We start from the raw sequence: 17038 nt of genomic DNA, 5'->3' as shown, positions 1-17038 counted from the left end.
TTCTTGAAATTAAAGAGAAACCTTTATTTTTAACATAACTGCCCAGGAGAGATGGTTCATTGATCCACTAGGAAAGAGTCTCTCACCACGTACAGCACCAAAATATATATTTAAAAATTTAAAAAACACACAGCCCGCCCCTCATATACACACGCACGCACGCACTTATCTTGCCCAAAGCCACACAACCCCGACCAAAAGGGAAAAAAATCAAACTCAGGACCCGCACACGAAAGAAGTCTTTGAATTGGGATTTACAAATTTATATAGTCTTTCCTATGAAAAAACAAAAACAAACCAAAAACCAAGGGGGGAAGGAAATACTTCTACACGAAGGCCAGCCGAGATGTGGGAAGATGAGGATGCGCTGTCTGTCCAGACACAAACAGAGAGCAAGACGGCCATCAGTGCTGCCCCGGTGCTCCGGGCGGCGGCCGCGGGGTGGACCAGTGTCCCTAAGATGCGGCGCCTTGGGAGCCGAGACGCCCAGAGCACGGAGGTCAGGCCATGCTGTGGTCCTCACCAGCCTTCCGGAGGAGACGGTGTCTTTCACCGCACGTTCTCCAGCACTTAAAAGGGCTACTTTTCCCTTCTGAAAAGATTCTGGGTCAAAAAAAAAAAAAGTAAAAGGGGGGAGGAAAGAGTTCTCTGCTGCCGTAAAAATCTTCAGTCCCAGACGGTGCTCTGCCGGCCCGGCGGTGAAATGGGGCCCCTGCCCAGACTCTACTTGGGCTCCTCGATCACGCCTTTGCTGAGGTCTGTCATTTTGGGATATTTGACTTTCTTCTGGTCCAGCTCATTCTGAGCCCAAAGGAGTAGTTTCAGTAACTTTGCCAGCTTGGGTGTTGACTCACGATTTTCATAATCCAGGACAGCTTGGTTCACTTCACTCCACACCTAGAAAATAAAGGCAGCCAATAAAAACCACCACACACGCAGAGCGCCCGCAAAAGGGGTCCATCACAAGATGCATTTCGTGCGTCCTAGAAACCAATTTTATGTGAGAAGCTGGTTACTTATTTAACAAACATAAAGCCTGTGACCGTCAGGCACTCCAGAGGATGTAAAGCACACTACTTGTCCAGAGGAGCTCGCGGTGTGGTCAGCAGATATCACATCCGGCCTGGACGGCAGTGACATGCCAGAAGCTGGGCACGAGGGGCCTGGCAGAGAGGGCAGACCAGGGTGGGGGTGGGACCGGTTCCAGCCTAACGAGCCCCAGGACGACACCTGAGGTGGACCCCAAGGACACCCTCGTTCCAGGGGAGCGGAGGGTGGCGGGGAAGCCACCATGCCGTCGGGGACACAGAGGCTGCGACAGGGCGCGCAAAAGTGTCCAAAGCAAGTGTGGGCTTTTAATCAAAAGGTACTTGAAACCCCTCTTCCTACGAGTCTCCAGCTATACAGGAAGAAGGCTCAGATAAACAAGAAAAATGGGCGAAGAGGCTTGCCTGCTTTGTAACAGCTGCGACGCCCTGGGCTCCCGGTGTGACACAGTGGAAGTGTCAGCTAGGGAACAGCCGAGGCCCTCCCAGCAGCGTCCCGGCCAGAAACACCGTCCCGTTCGACACCACCCACCACCGCCCCGTTTCTTTGGAAATCCTGTGAACATCTGTGGAGGATGCAGACGGAAGCCCCCTACCCGCCTGGCGCCCACCTTCTGCCTCTGCATCATGTTGAGCAGGTCTCCGAAGGGCGAGTCCTCGGGGTTGTCGAAGGCCAACAGGGCCAGCGTGCGTTCCATCTCGGTCAGGCACTCCCGGCTCTCCTCGCCCTGCTCGGCCAGCTGGGTCTGTGCGAACTCCAGCGCCGCCTCCGTCTCCCGCTGGCGGATCAGCTCGATCAGGTGCTGTTGCTGGTCGGGGCCCAGGCAGACGGGGTGAGCGCCAGGCGCCTGGCCACTCGGCCAGTGACACCCCCGCGGTCGCGCCTGCTTCTCATGGAAAGGGCCTCTCAAAGGACAGAGTTGTCTAGCAACTCCGAGTTATTACATTTGCATTTTTAAAGCAAGAAACAGCTTCTGAGATACACAGAAGAGCAGCTAACTCTAACCCCTTCCCCACGTCAATTAAAGCAACGTTCTATTAAGGCGAATTAGCCTCGTTACTTCTGAATCCCATAAAGAACCTTAATTTGTCAAGCATCCGTAAACCAGACTCACTTGTAGGTGGAAGTAAAGATAGCGGTTTGTGTCCAGAAGCTCCGGGTGGAGGCTGTTGACCAGTGCGATGGCCTCGGGAATCTGGCCTTCCAGTATCATCTCCCGGATTTTGATTCGCTCGTCGAGCGTTTCTAGATCAACACTAGGTTCGATCCCAGATTCCATCCGAAACTTCTCTGCTGCTTCCTTAAAGCCCTCTGGAAATGAAAACCATCCTCACTGCTCGGAAGGTCAGCAAGACATCAACGCAAAGCCCTTTTGTCTCCAGAAAGCCCACCGCCTTGAATAAAAAGCCTCTGCTATAACCGCACTTTCTTGGGGATCTGGGTTTAATACCTTTGTGACTTATCAGTTATGTCCCAGAAATGCAGACGTAGGACTTCATTTCCTTCCCCCCACACCCCAAACGCTCTAACCTCCCAGCCAGGTGAGGACGGGTGCTGGTGGAGGGCTGCGGTCCAGGCCCAGTGCAGAGAAGCTGCCAACCTGCTCCAGGGGAAGCAAGGCCCTCTCAGCCTGCAAGGCCCTGGCTACTCCCACTCTTAGTGAGTTTACAATTCTCTTCAACATCAGAGACTGATGGGAGGGGTGGCGGCCACTGGGAACTCACAGGAAGGAGACTGACTTTCTGGAAACACGTGGGTTTTCTCACCACGTACAGAGTTACCCTTTTGCTTCCCAGTGTCAAGGAGGACTGAGTGTTAGCCGCAGAGCATGTGCGTTTCCTTCCATATGCCCTTCCCCCTTTCTTGAGTTGGACACATCTTCTAGAAACAGTCCAGTATCATTTACCAGACTGGCCAGAAGAGGTTAATTACTTGGGTTTTAAACGTACTTCAGCACTTTCTTAATTATGCTGATCAATTGCAAAAACGTCAAAGGCCAAGAAACAGGTTTTTTCCTTAGGTCTCAGAGACCCGGAATCATGATCTCATCTCCGGAAGAGGATATCTCTTTAAATCCGTAACTACAAGTTTATCAAAAGAACACTGCATTTTCACGACGCCTGAACACAAGTGCACCACAAAACTTCAGTAAGTCCTGACTGTGTGCACAGAAAGGGATAAGGATGTCCAAGGGGCAGCACCCTCGTCACACCCCTTACCTGTGACCAAGTAGTTCATGATGAGACGGTTCATGTCTGCTCGCTGGACGTGTAAGTTATTGAGCTTTTCCATCCACTCATCCTTTGTGATTTCATCGGGTTTTTCTGTATAACTCATTCTGATTTATTTCTACAGGGAAAAAAGGTAATATTTTAAGAATCGGTGAAGAATTCTATGACAATTGCGATCACTTCAGACATAAACACGGCGACAGAGCAGGAAGTAAAAGGGGGAGTGGGAAGATACTTAAAATGTGGAAAACAGCACATGCAAAGGGCCTGAGACTCAAACACAGATTCAGGGACCAAAGAGAAGGTTGGGGTGTTTGGAAGGTAGGATGAACGAGAGGAAGAGCCAAGGGTCTTAGGACCAGGAGGTCAAGGGTCGGCTGGGGTCCGATTAAGGCCCTACAGGACAAGGGGGATCTAGATGGACTCCCCTCTAAGCACGAAGGGCAGCCATGAGAGGTACAGGCTGAAGAATCACGTGCTGCGATGTGTGTTCTCCAGAGAAGCCCACATCACACCCCCTTCAGACTGAGAAAAATGAAGCGGTCTGACAACACCAAGTGTTCACAAAGACGTGGAGTTCTCCTGAACCCCTTTACCCTGCGGTCAGAACGGACCGCACAGCAAAAACACTTGGCATCGCTTTGCAAGGCTGCGCACATGTGCCCCTCACAGCCGGCTCTTCTACTCCTGGAGACTGAGACCCAGACACAGACGAGCCTGTCCACAGAGACACTGCTCGGGATGGCGACAACATGGAAGCCATCACCCGGATGTTCAGCCAACAGCAGCACAGACAAATGGACTGTGGTTCACAGGACCACAGTCCCATAGGACCAAAACCTTGGGGCAGGTGGGTTTCGGACTTCAGAACTGTCCAGGCTGCACAAAGACTATCTGCACATTTGACCACGTATCGTACGCCATCCCCTCTGTGGTGTGGGGCAGCACCCCACAAGCAGATATGATTTCTTCAATGAAACGTATGAGGCCTCATACCAAGTGGAACAGAAGCTACTAAACAGCCTTTGGCAGGTGAGGTTTTGCCATCTAATAGATTAAAAAGAAAACCAAAAACTTTTGGTTTTCAGAGTTATGTGGATTTTAGAACTACTGAGAAGGGACTGTGACTGTATCCACGAAACAGGATTTACTAAAGCAAGTAAAATAAATGAATGTGACCACATGGGGGACTTAGAAACCAGCTGGACGAAGAGAGCAAGTCACAGCGGAGACCCCAGTGCGGCGGTTTGTAAAGAACAAAAGCAAGACAAGCTGTACAATGCTTGCTTAGCAGTAAATACACTCATACGTTCGTAGCAAAACCGTTTTGCCACTGTTTTAAGTAAGGGCACGAGACATGAAACTCAGGAGATGGTTACCAAGGAAAGGGGGCCCTGGGAGCACCAGCTGGGCTCTCGCGATGGGTGGTGAGCCCACCACCGTCCACGTCAGTTTTATCCTTTGTAACTGACATAGACGTTGTGGATATTACTTTATACATAGCAAAGCACATGCCAAACCAATTAAAAAAAATTAAAAGACAGCTCTGGTGCCCAGTGGACATGGGATGACCGTGGGGTGGTGAGAGCTGAGCAGGAATACCAGTGAGGAGCCACCCAAACAAGAGAGGACGGCAGCAGAAGAGCCACAGAGCACAGCCCATCAAGACTCTGTGCACGGAGCCAGGGCGCCTTGCTGCTGGACCCAGCGTGGAAGGATAAAAGAACGGAAGACTCAGGGACCATGGTGGGGTTTCAAGCTTGAGACCTTGCAGGATGGAGCCACAAATGAGGAGAGGAACAGGTCTGAGGAGCCGGGCAAGTTTGGGCTATCAGACCCACAGCTGGAGAAGTCAAGCAGGCACCCGGATTACAGGTCCTGAGCTCAGCGCTGGAAACAATTAGGGAAACATCCGCCACAAAATGACTGAAAGCCAAGAGTTCGCCAAAGATCGCCCAGGGAGAGAGTGTAGGTGGGGAAGCAAAGGGGTACAAGACAAAGTTCTCGGCCCGTGGGGGGATGCCATGCCCAACTCTAATCCGCAGAAGAACACTTGTCCTAAGACAATCAAGATGTGCTGTCCCTCACCCAAGGACCCATCTCTCCAAGCTACGCGCCAGTGGTGTAACTCACTCAGATCAAATTCTCAGTCCTGGACGACAGAGCGACGTTTGAAAAAGTAACAACTTTGGAGAACTGTCTCATTCTGTTTTGTGCAGGAAGAACTCAGCAGTTAAAAATCCCACAGACATAATTTAACATCCCATTGCGGACGGCGAGGAACACTTGCTCGCAAGAGCAACGTCCGGCCTCTGCAGCTCAGCCTCTGCTCGGACGCGGTTCCGGGTGGAAACGGTTCCCGTCGCAGAGACACCTGTGCGACGTGTCGAGAACTATCACCTCCTAGTAGGCGCCGCCTCGGAATGTGCAGACCTCCCTCGAAACGCGCTTCGTCAACAACAAACACCGAGTCTCGGCGCTCGGGCTCCGTCGCCTTAGGAGAAGGGGACATTTGGACCTGCAAACCCCGAGGGCGCCGCCTCCCCGGACAACGCGGCCCGATGACACCTGCTCGGACCCCCAACCCCGGAAGGCCCCCCGGCGCGGTCGGCCAGTCGGCGCACCCCCGCGGCCTGGCCCGTCCCCTTCCCGGGCCGCCTCGACCCCTCCCTGGCCCCGGCCCCTGCCTGACCCTCCGCCTCCCCGCCCCGCTTCGCCGCGCTCTCGCGGGGACGCTCCGCCCGACCGCCTGGGCCCGCCGCGGCCATCTTACCGTGAGGATCCCGCCTGCCGCGCTGCGCGGTCTCCGCGGCCGCTCGGGGTGCCGGCCCGGGCGGGAAAGGGGCGGCGGCGGCGCCGGGGAGGGGGAGGCAGAGGCGGGGGCCGCGGCGGAGGCGGGGAACGGGAGGGCAGACGCACCGGCGGCCGCCCCCTCAGCCACTTCCCGCGAAATCGCGAGATTGCAAGCCGACAGCCAATCAAGGGCTCTCGCGAGGGTGCGGGTCGCGGCGGCCGCCCGGAAGCGCGGGACTCCCGCTTCCGTCCTTGCGCAGAACTCCTCTCACGGCGCCCTGGCTCTACGGATTGGCGCGAGAGTCAAAAGGCGGTGGCCGCCTCTGGATAAGATGGCGACCGTGGAGGCGTCGTTGTGGGGGAACTTCGAGCCGGGACGGCGACATCTGGACTGAGTCGGAGGCTAAGGTCCCAGCGTCCCTCCAGTCGTTTGTGTGAGCCCGAGGGCATGGGGCGGGAAGGGGGGACAGGCGCCGGTGCTCCGCGCAGCCCAGAGGCGGGGTCCTTGCCAACCCGGTGCTCGCCTTCGCGCAGGCCCGGGAGGAGCCTCCCGAACTCGGCCGGCGGGAGCTCTCGGTTCCGACGGTTGGGGCAGGTTCCCGGGCACGCGACCGCGGCGGGGAGCGCGCACCCGCTCGCTGCCGCCTGAGTCAACCCGGACGGGCCTGCCTTCGGGGAACCTTCCGGGGACCCGGGGGCCTTTTCCGCCTGTGGTCCCTGCGGCGCGGGGCCTAGTGGTTTTTCCCGCCCGTGATCCCTGCAGTCCCAGGCCTGGTGGTCTTTACAGCCCGTGATCCCTAAGCCGCGCTCGGGTTGGGCGGGGACTGCAGGCCTGTGCGACAAGGGCCCCGAGATGCTGCGGCCGGCACCTGGTGGTCGCGGAGACGCAGAAAGTCATTTGCGCGTTTATTTGGTTATTACTGTCCGTTTGCTGGAGAAGAGTGCAGATTCCTTCAGATCAGGGTCTCGTTTTCCCGTTTCTGGAGAGTAAAGTTAAAAGATTTTGGAACCCTTCAGGAAGGAAATTGAGGGGCAGCCCTTTACTCCATCGGATGAAGTCCGGTGCCCTCCTGAGTTAGAATTCGGGGGTTAGTTGGTTTCCTGTGATTGCTGGGGAGTGAACTAAATAACGTGGAAGTGGTATGGGACTTCTTGCAGAAAGTAAGTGGAATTTGGCAAATAGGTTTGACAGTGACGACTAATTGTGGATATTTCCCATTAGGGTTAGTCAAATGAGCTAAATCTGCAGGTCCAGAGCTTTGACCAAATCTATTTAAAACGCAGACGCAAATGCAGTATATGTCTGTAATTACATCCTCTTCAAGTACTTAATCCTATAAACAACTTTAGATGTCAACTTTATAATGGGCGAGGGGGTGCAGATTTTAAAAATTCTTTTCAAGGGAGCAAAAATCTGGTGCCCTAAGAGGCTAGAGAGTTCTAAAGAAGGTCCATCTGCACCTTCTGTGCGGGTCATAGGTTAATGGCCCGTCACCCCCAGAAGTGGTCCTGCACAGCCTGAATTCTGTCTAGATACCGGCTGCTTTTTGAAACCCACACTTCGGGCAGGATCATCTCTCTTTGTCCCTGGCTCCCTCTTCACACCCATCGGCAACTCTCCAGTTGCCTGTGTAGAGTGAGCACAGCTGAAAGACTCACCACTCCTACCCTGACTCTGGGCTCTCAGGAGCTGGGTCTGCGTGCAGCGCTCCTGAGGCCAACTCCTGGGAGTGGGGACACCATCCCGACAAGCAGGATGTCGTGCCACCCCTTCATGTTCACGTGGTCCCTAAACGATTCCTTCGTTGCCTTCAGCACACCGTTCTATGTCACTGATGCCTGTTAGTGTGTCACAGTTCACCACCACCAACACATGACCTTCATAAGAGCTGAAGCGGCTAGTATGTGGCAGGGGTTCTGTAGATACTTGCTGAGAATGTGGAGGAATAGATGAGTGAGGGTGAGGACCTTCGCTAGAAGCAGTCTCAGCAAAAAAGGACAAAGGACGGGAAGTTAGTCCCAGTGGAGTGAGAGCAGAGGAAGAAGTCGAGAATGGCGCTCGGATGTGTAGCCTGGTTGGTGGGGTCGATGGTGGCACCAACTGAGGAAGAGCCGGCAGGGTGAGGAGTGAGATGGGAGGAGGGAAGGGGTGGTTAGGGGCCCAGGGTGGACCATGGAACGCTGGAGGGAACGATGAGGCTGGAAGTGCAGGTTTCTTGGTGACACCGTGAGAGTCCGTAAACGTATTACTTGGAGGAAGTCCGTGGAGAGGAGGAGCGGGGAGGAAGGGCCGGAGCGCTGCTGCCGGGCTCTCCAGGAGCCTCGGGGCGCAGCTTCCAGCAGAGCCACTGGCTGGGGCGGGCCACTTGATGTTCACCAAAAGCTGCCCTTGTGACAGGGCAAGAAGTTCGGTGAGCCGGTGAAGGCGGAAGATGTCAGATCGCGGTGAGCTGAGATGGGGTGGGGTGTCTAACACTGAGAGGCGCCTAGGGCCCTGCAGCATGTGTGCAGAGGAGCTCGCAGGTGGACTTGGTCACGGGAAATGCTAAAGCCATGGGGTTTGATGGCTGAGGGGGAGGCCGGTGTGTCGGAGAGAACCCTGGGCTTCGGGCTTGTGCCTTTGGGTTCCCAGGGCCGGGCCGCCACTGAATGGGGACACCAGAGGAGGGCTGGGATCAGCGGGGGGCTCAGAAGTCAGGAGCTCGTTTCGCATGCGTTAGGCTTTGCAGTGCGTTTGAGGCATCTAGTGGAGAGGTTAGGGGAACAGACTAGTGGATAGTAAAGGACAGCCGCACGGCCAGGAGGGCGTGAGGCCCCGGATGAAGAGTACGCAGTGAAAAGAGAGACGGCCTGGGCCGAGCCCTGAAGACACCCGCATGCAACAGGGGAGCGGGGAGCAGGAAGCAGCTGGGGGTGCAGGGCCACGTTGGTCATCATCTGGGGCAGTGAGCAGGTTGACCAAGATTTCAGCCCCTTGGGGTGGTTGACTGACTTCGTGATAGGAAGGCAGGGGCCCAGAGCTTCTGCTCTTCTCCAAGCCCTGATGGAGAGTTTCATTCTGACAGATTAACAGTTCTTTTTTCTCTCTCTTTGTAATTGGTTTTCTTTTCTTTTTTTTTTTAATTGAGGTATAGTTGATGTACAATATTATATGTTCCAGATGTACAAGGTAGTGATTCACAGATCAGCAGTTCTTTAAAGAGAGATGTTAAGGTTTATTAGTTTTAAAAGAGCAGGCAAGAGTTTTTAAAAAAGGAAGCGCAGGGCTTCCCTGGTGGCGCAGTGGTTGAGAGTCCGCCTGCCGATGCAGGGGACACGGGTTCGTGCCCCGGTCCGGGAAGATCCCACATGCTGCGGAGCGGCTGGGCCTGTGAGCCATGGCCGCTGAGCCTGCGCGTCCGGAGCCTGTGCTCCGCAACGGGAGAGGCCACAGCAGTGAGAGGCCCGCGTACTGCAAAAAAAAAAAAAATTAAAAAAAAGGAAATGTGTTTTGAGAATAAAATACACAGTGTTCCTTTAATAAAATCCTGGACTGTTCAACAACCTGGGTATCAGCCATGTTTTACAGAATTGCAGTATTTTGGAGGGCGTTTCTGTCTTATTCTCATACCCTCAAAGCATAAAATCAAACCCCTACATGCTGGAGCTCTGCTTTCCAGGGGATTTGGCAAATCAACCCTGATTCTTCAGGATAAGGTATAAGCTGATCGATTGTTGCTGCTGGGAATCGTTACCACAAGTGGGCAGTAAACTCCAAAAAGTCAGTTCCCATAGCCTTAGCTTCACACGGTATCTTGTCTTCAGTTTCTCTGTGAAGCTGTTGGAAGAAGGAAGACTGTTGTTACTGTTTAGTTCTGCTGCATGTATTCAAGACCCTGTGAAGCACGTGTAATGGGGTCTGAGGTGGTCGCCTTCCCCCTCCTTGCGGGATTGTATTTCCCTTTCTCGATTATATCACTAAATCAGAAAGCACTGGTTTCGTCATAAGTTTCTTTGAATGGGTAAAGTAATATTTTAGAGTAATAGTTTTCTTGACCTTTTAACTCCTGCAGAGGTTGTAACGTAAATTGAGTCCAGCACGGTGCCACCTGAACCGCTTGGGGTGGGGTGGGGGCCGGACGGAGGGGCACAGGCAGCGTGCTCACAAGGCTACCAGTCAGTGCGCTGCTCGCAGACTGTCTCTGCTGAATTTGACCCTTCCCTTCACACCTGGCTGGTTAGGGCTTTGATGCACACCTCGGAGATCCATACAGACACATGCACGTGTATATATAAACGCCTATAGCGTACCCGTGCGTAGCTGTATATCTGTATATGCTTTGAGGGGTTTCTGGTTTCTGTTGGTTTTGGTGGTTTTGTTTTTGCGTGAGCCCAGTTCTCATCACATGTCTGACTTGGGAGACGGAAGCACTGAATGAAGATGAGGCATTTTTTCAATCCATACCCACGCGTTCTTTTAAAAAACACTCGCCAAATTGATTTTCTTTTTTGACTTTAAAGTCCTCTTATATTTACTCTTTTAAATGTTTTTACTTTCCATTGAACGAGAGGAATTTTGTATGTCTGACAGACTCCCAAGATTTGTCACTTTTCTGTGTAGCTGTAAAAGGCAACGTTCTTGTCCTCCTACCTTCTGTAGACAGATTTGGGAGATCCTGTTTCTCCTTGGGTTTCTAAATTTCAGAAGCAATTGGTTCAATTTGGAACTCAAAACTATTTTGGTATTGAAAAGGGTAATTTATGGGTATTGATTTCATTGAAATCAGGGATACCCCAGAATAAAACCTTTTGGGTATCCTTTTGAAATTCCTAATAGCTCAACCTGTGTTACTCTTGTTGGTATTTTTTTCAAATACTCTTTTCTCTCTTTCACCATTTTGTTTTTGTGACCCAGGCAAGAGCAGGAATTTATACATTTTTTTCTCTTTTGGACAAATCCAGAAAGCCACTGTTAGACCTGACTTTCAACTATCTTTCACTTTTCAAGTATTTTCTTTCAGAAAAAACGAATCTCTTAAATTGTAGGCGGTACAGCTATTTGTCGCTGTGTGCGTGCCCCTGAGGCCCCGCCGGCCAGGTGAGGGCCGAGGACCGGTGTCAGCGGCCCTGCCCTGGGCCCTCCCGTCTCAGTTGACTGTTCTCTCCCAGCCTGTGGAGGTTCCTGCTCACCAGCTGCCCTAGGAATTCGGTTCAGATCTGTGGGCTTGTTTCTCCCTTTTCCTGTTACGTACTTTGTGGTGTGATGAGGGTAAATGGTGTATCTGGGCACAGTGCGGTGGTGGATCCAGTACACCAAATGGTGTTTCTGCTTTACTCTTAAACTGCTTTTCTGTCAAAATCTGTGAAAGGCGTTGATTTTTCTGGCTTTTTCATTTGGTGTGTTCCTTTAGAGACTGCTAAGAGATGAAACGAACCAGAAAAGAAATACACTTTTTATGCCTTATACTTTTTAAAGTATTTCTTCTGAAGTTAACTTTATTTACTTTTCACTAAACTCACGGGAAGAAGTAGATGTCTCAGAGTTACAGGAACCACCCTGAAAGGCAGGAGTAACAAGCGTTGTTCTGACGTCTGAGCCCTGCAGCCCATGACCCCTGGGTCAGAGGGCACCTGCGTAGCTATTCTGAAGAAACCCTGAGGGTTTTCCTCCAAACTGCTGGCCGAGGCTAGGGAGGAGGAGCTAAGGGGGGGGGGGTCCCACCTTGACTTTGCCCCCTGGCTTCTTCTCTCCTCCCTGGCATCTCTCCTCTGCCCCAGGTCTGGGTCTGAGTTTGGGTCCAGGTTCACTGGGGACCTTGCCCAGGGCCAGGCAGTGGCCCCACCCTAGACCTTGACTACCCAGCCCCTTCTCTGCCTGCCTGCTGGGAGGGCGCTGGCTTGCTTGCTTGCCTTTGAATTCCAAATGAGAGTAGCAATAAAGCTGCTTGGCTGTCACCTCGCCCAGACGCACCTTGCCTTGTCTCTCAGGGTTGCACTTGACTGCAAGGAGAGGGGTGCTCTGCTCAGGACCCAGCTTGCCAGTAGGCTTTAACTCAGGGGTGAGAAGAGGCTGAACGCCAGGAAGAGGTCTTGTAAAAGGATTGCTGACCTTTCCAGATGTGCTTTTCTGCTTTTATAAATTTCCTCCGAATTGTCCATGGGTATTGGTGGCAGGACCTGGTGTCCACACACGTTGGGCAAGCACCAATCATACATTTTCTCAAAGACTGAAACCCCCTTGAGTCCTGGAAGCCTATTTAGCTCCCTGCTCCCTCCTGCCCTCTGAGCTACTCGTGTTGTCCCCTGAACTTTGGGATTTTTCGTTGTGTATTTGGGGTATTTAGGAAAGAATCTGAGACAACTGGAGACTCCTTTTTAATCTGTTTGTTCCTCTGGGTATAAGGTTGTTAGGAGAAGGTATTCCTTAGCTAGTAGACTTCAACTAAAAAGTATCCAAACTGAAGTTCCAGAAATGCCTTTTTTACCAGGGAAGAGCAGCTCCCGTGAGGAGTGACAACAGGTGAGCTGGAGTTACCTGAAGAGGTGGGAGAAGGGCGAGGGCCTGACTCCTCCCACAGGTGGCAGGTGCCCCTGAGCCTGGAGGCTCATGGTCAGGGCTAGCTCCTGCTGGGAGATCAGAAAGGGAGGCGCAGTTGCAGGGCCGGTGGGGGTACGGTTTCCTTTCCTTTGCTGCCCGAGAGCCCTCCTGAGCCCCCCAGTACTGCAGTGATACAGCCGGAGCTTCCCCTCTGGGCCTCCCTTCTGTCCACTGGGCTTTCCACCCAGAGCTTCCTCCTGTTCCACTGGCAGCCCGGTCCTCTGTGTCTTTCGTGCGTTCCAGCACCCGCCCGAAGCTGCAAGCCAGTTAAAACCTTGTAGAAAGACATTACTGCTGGGTTTGCTTCATGTAAAGATTTTCAGCTAAAGAGGCTGGGTGGGGTTTCCCCGTTGCGACTCCCATTTAGGGAGCCCTTTGCAGGGAGGCCTTCTGTGAGCTTCCCCTGCACCCCAGCATGAGTCCCATGTTACACACAGCTTACCCACTTACACACTGTTGGTTCAAGCCAGTTCCAACTCTGTCTGGTTTATGAACTTCTCATACACCCATCTGGAGCAAACCTGGAGACAATCAAGATGCTAAGAGCGCAAGATTCATACTTGGGAGAGGCCGTGGAAGCAGTCCTGATGGAATCACATCAACAGAAACAAGCTGTGTTGGATTCCTTTGAAGAAAACGGACAGTCTGCGAACCTGGCAGGCCGTGTGATCTTCAGAGATGTTTATTTAGAAGCACACCTGCTCCCAGGCCCCTGGTTCTCACGGAAGCACCTGGCAGTCCTCTGTAGAGTCACGGGTGGAGCTTTACTGCACACAGGGCACTTTTCTGCTTTTTGCCCAGCGGTTCCTGCTACTAAGGGATGTGGAAGCAGGGAGCTGTAGCGGCAGCGATGGGGAGTTACTGTCTTCGGGGGCCATTGTCCACTGTCCCAAGGTAGCAGGTGTTTCCCCTCTGAAGCCCGTTTGTTGAGTATTTGGGGATGGACAAGTGCCCTGCAGCCCTCGTGGGCAGGTGTGCCCGGTTGAGTAGGCGGGGGCGGCCCGGGCACTGAGCTCTTTGGCCCGTGGGGAGCGGGCTCGAGTCCCAGAGAAGCTGGGAACGCAGTCTGGTGGGAAAGGAGCGATGCGCCTTGCTCCTCCATCCTCTTCCCGGCCCCTTTTGGGGCCCGGGGTGGCCAGCCGACTGGAGCCGCGCCGCCTCTGCTCTCAGCTTTGGCCCTATGGCTCGGGAACAGCGCGGCGCAGGGCAGGGGCGGGGCCTGGGCCGGGCTCCTTCCTCCGCCAGCCGCGCGGGGACGCTGTTCTCGGGGCGCGGCCGGCTCCTCTACCCGCCGCGTCTCGGTGGCCGGCGTCTTCTATTCGCTTAGCGCGGGCGGCCCCTCTACCCCCCGCATCTCGGTGGCCGGCGTCGACCCCGCCCGCCCACTCTGAGGCGCTCGGAGGAAATGGCTGCGAAATCTTGGAGGCCTGCGGCCCGCGCAGTGAGTGGCGGCCGGGGCGCCGGGCGGAGGGTCGGCCGCTGCGAGGCCGCATAGGGACGGGCGGGGGTGGCGGCGCCCGAGCCCGGCCCGGCCCGCCCGGCGCCGCAGGGCCCGCGCCCAGCCGCGCTCTGTCGAGCTGAGAAGATGGCGGCGGCCGCGGGGAGGGCGAGGGGAGGGGGGAGGGACGCGCGGGCCGTGGGCAGGAGCGGGGGGGCGGTGTCGGGGGGCGCCGGGGCTGCCGGGCAGGGTCCACTCCGCGGGGTCCGGCCCGGTCCGCCCGCCGCGGGCGTGTCCTGGGGGCTGGGTTACGGTGTGGACGACTTGAGAGGTGCGCGAGCAGGACGCCGCCCGGTGACCCCCCAGCGGCAGTGCAGGAGGAGGGCGATGCTTTTTCCTAGAAGTTCCTGGTCTCGCTGCTGGTGCGTGGAGGAAGTGATTCTGTTTCAAGTAACTGTAACGTAGGATTGAATCCCCCCCTCCGTTTTTTGTTTTTCATCAAGTGTCTAGTTGCTCTGGACACCTTAAAGGAGATGAAGTTTCATTCTGGTTTTTTTTTTTTTAGTGTGGTTCTTTTTGCTTTTATTTCGCTTGATGGTTTCGGTTTCTGGTCGACTATTCCTGTAAAGAATAACATTTCGATAGTTGTGTGATATTTGATGCTATAGGAAGCAAAAAAGGCCTTCAGAAAATCTGTTTCACTCTTTTAAAGAGTGTGTGCCTAGCCATAAAATACGGATTTTTAGCTTTTATTGTGCGACGTGTCGATTTGATGTAGGACACAAATTTGTGTTATATCTTATCTTCTGGTCAACCTCAGAGTAGAAAGGGGCAACGTTCACCTTCCACCGGAGGTGTGCCCGGCCGGGCTCACCAAAGACGGGCTCACGTCTTTGGGGCTCAGATCCCACGCCCTCATTTGCTCACTTTTCTTTCCCCCTCGGTTGCTCCCCCGCCAGGTTGGGAAACTCTGGAGGTCAGGGCAGGTTTTCTGCTCTGAATCCAGCACTTCAGTCAGTGAGCTTAGAGTTAGGACCTTAGAACGACAGCACCTGAGCTAAGTTGAAGATACTCTTTAATTCGTGTTTTGGCCTTAGATAATATCCATATAATTTGCACATTGGTGGAATGAGATTTGAACCTCATGTACTTGGGTATTTTGCAGGAGGGAAGGGCGGATATTGAGATCTTTTCAGTGTGCTCACATAAGCTCATTACCCATAGCTTGGTAAGCGGGAAGCTGAGCCTCCACTTGGCACCAGCAACAGCTCACAGTGGGCATTCCACCAAGGTTGACCCTGTTCTGGGCAGTTGATGTGTGCTAATTCGTCTCAGTGAGTAGGATGCTTCTGTACCTGTTCTAACCTCCAAGAAGCCAAAGCACCTTTAAGGAGCTTGCCCAAGATCGCAGAGCTGCGTTCTAACCGGGCCGTTGGGCCAACCCCAGACAAATGTTCCATGATTTCCCCAGAGCTACGTAGTCCCTGGCTTCATGTTTCCAAGAAAGGTGCTTTAGCCATGGACTTTTTTTTCAACATCTTTATTGGAGTATAGTTGCTGTACGATGGTTTGTTAGTTTCTGCTTTATAACAAAGTGAATCAGGCACGTATCCCCATATCTTAGCCATGGGTTTTAAGGAAATAAGATCTGTGACCTTTAGAACGATTTCTCGTTGTATTCAACAAATATTTATTGCATCCTGTGTGCCAAGCACCCTGGTTGTAGCAGGGACCAGAAAGGTGGCCTTCCCAGCCCTGGAGACGTGTGTAATGGGGACCTGTGAGGGTCGGCAGCCATGTCCCTGGAGCCTGGGGCCCCTTTTTGGCACTTGAGGGTGGCATGTATTGAACATATACGTCTCCACGTCTAGTCCTCTACCTTCCCATCTTAACACGGCAGGCGTCTCAGGTGTCACCTGGGGAGGCCCAGCCACAACCCTGTTGTGAAGCATTCTGCCTAATGCATTTCCTGAGCACCTTCTGTTTCCTAGCTGCCCATGTTCTTGCAGGCTTACGTTAACAGTGAGTTTAGGACTAAGGTGTATCTTTAATTTACTACTGATTTTCCACCGAGAACTGTCTTCTATTAGTATTCGATTAAATTCAGGCTGTTTCAGGCGAAGCGAGTTATGCTCTGATAAGAAAGGGTAGAATGAAAAGTTGGGCAGTTGGCCGCTCCCCTGATTGTCTGCTGTTACCGGCGGTGACCATGTATGCGTGTGTGAGCATCACAATGGCTTGTTGAGGAACTGTGTCACTGGGGCTTGGACACGGGGCGCCCAGTGCTTCAGGTGGCCCTTCGTGTGGATGGGGTTTGTCTTCTTGGTGAGGAAGGGAGGGTTTGGAGTGGGGACTTGGCTCCCATTTTCTTTTTGGCGGTGGAGTTGTGGGTCCTGCTGTTGATGCTGGAAGTCTCTGTGACTGACCACAGGGTGCCTTATTGGCTTGGAGCCCCTTCCCTGGCAGCCCGCGGACTGGGTCTTTTTAGTGTGTGTTTCCCAGATGTTCCAGGTCCTGATTGTTTTTTATTTCTGTTAACATGATGTGTTTTACCTTTTTTGTACACGTGTTGCAAGCTACCAAGTGACTTGCATTTGGCTCTTACAGAGCCAAGGTTGAATGTTTACAGGTCAGCTCACTGTTGTCCTTGGGTCCCGTCCAGTAGAGGCCTGATTTCTCATACACCTGGTGGCTTCAGGAAGTCCTTTAAGAAAAACGTTCCTTAAACAGTCCCTTTTGCATTTTTTCTTATTTAAATGGTGGCGTCAGGTACAGTGGAAACCTAATGTTACTCTCTTTAGGGCCAGCATCAAATGATGTGTGTTAATTCCACTGCAAAGGCTCTGTGATTAACAGTTAATGGACATGTACTATTTGGGAAGGAGGAGGCCTAACGGTCTACATTGAGCTCCCTTGATCTTAAGTGCCCACACTTCCTGGAGTCTCTTGCTT

General features: G+C 53.2%; 2 protein-coding genes across 7 annotated transcripts in view; one reads left to right on the top strand and one right to left on the bottom strand.

Annotated features, from left to right (window-relative positions):
• Positions 1 to 90: 90 nt before the first annotated feature.
• Positions 91 to 6201, bottom strand: GID8 (GID complex subunit 8 homolog). 3 transcript variants are annotated; one of them, XM_073793166.1, is made up of 6 exons: positions 6052 to 6201; positions 5679 to 5772; positions 3267 to 3396; positions 2162 to 2358; positions 1658 to 1855; positions 91 to 897 (listed from the first exon to the last, which is right to left on the bottom strand). In XM_073793166.1, the coding sequence occupies exons 3-6, from the start codon at positions 3382 to 3384 to the stop codon at positions 724 to 726; spliced, it is 687 nt and encodes a 228-aa protein (XP_073649267.1). In that variant the 5' UTR covers positions 3385 to 3396; positions 5679 to 5772; positions 6052 to 6201; the 3' UTR covers positions 91 to 723. The 3 variants fall into 3 exon arrangements, with proteins under 3 accessions (XP_073649267.1, XP_004310764.1, XP_019800249.1); XM_004310716.4 differs by lacking the exon at positions 5679 to 5772 and having other exon boundaries at positions 6052 to 6196; XM_019944690.3 differs by lacking the exons at positions 5679 to 5772; positions 6052 to 6201 and adding an exon at positions 5412 to 5662.
• A 154-nt stretch (positions 6202 to 6355) lies between these two features.
• DIDO1 (death inducer-obliterator 1) overlaps positions 6356 to 17038 on the top strand; it is a 51805-nt gene continuing 41122 nt past the window's right edge. For 2 of the 4 annotated variants that reach the window (XM_019944688.3, XM_019944682.3), the window contains exon 1: positions 6356 to 6505. The gene's annotated coding sequence lies outside the window, so the exon portion shown is untranslated. Of the gene's footprint in view, positions 6506 to 13954; positions 14090 to 14355; positions 14509 to 17038 lie in introns of those variants that run through there. The other 2 variants (XM_019944686.3, XM_073793164.1) reach the window with 2 other exon arrangements.

Source organism: Tursiops truncatus, chromosome 15 (genome assembly GCF_011762595.2).
Source record: "Tursiops truncatus isolate mTurTru1 chromosome 15, mTurTru1.mat.Y, whole genome shotgun sequence".
Lineage (NCBI taxonomy): Eukaryota > Metazoa > Chordata > Mammalia > Artiodactyla > Delphinidae > Tursiops > Tursiops truncatus.
The sequence above is the reverse complement of the archived record's forward strand: the minus strand, read 5'-3'. Positions and strand labels throughout refer to the sequence as shown.

Excerpts from the sequence above, each read along its gene's own strand:
- GID8 (XM_073793166.1), bottom strand. The coding sequence starts at position 3,384 with ATGAGTTATACAGAAAAACCCGATGAAATCACAAAGGATGAGTGGATG. Across the intron at positions 2,359-3,266 it reads CATGAACTACTTGGTCACAG|AGGGCTTTAAGGAAGCAGCA; the intron begins GTAAGGGGTGTG and ends TTTCATTTCCAG. Across the intron at positions 1,856-2,161 it reads ATCTTTACTTCCACCTACAA|CAACAGCACCTGATCGAGCT; the intron begins GTGAGTCTGGTT and ends GGCCCCGACCAG.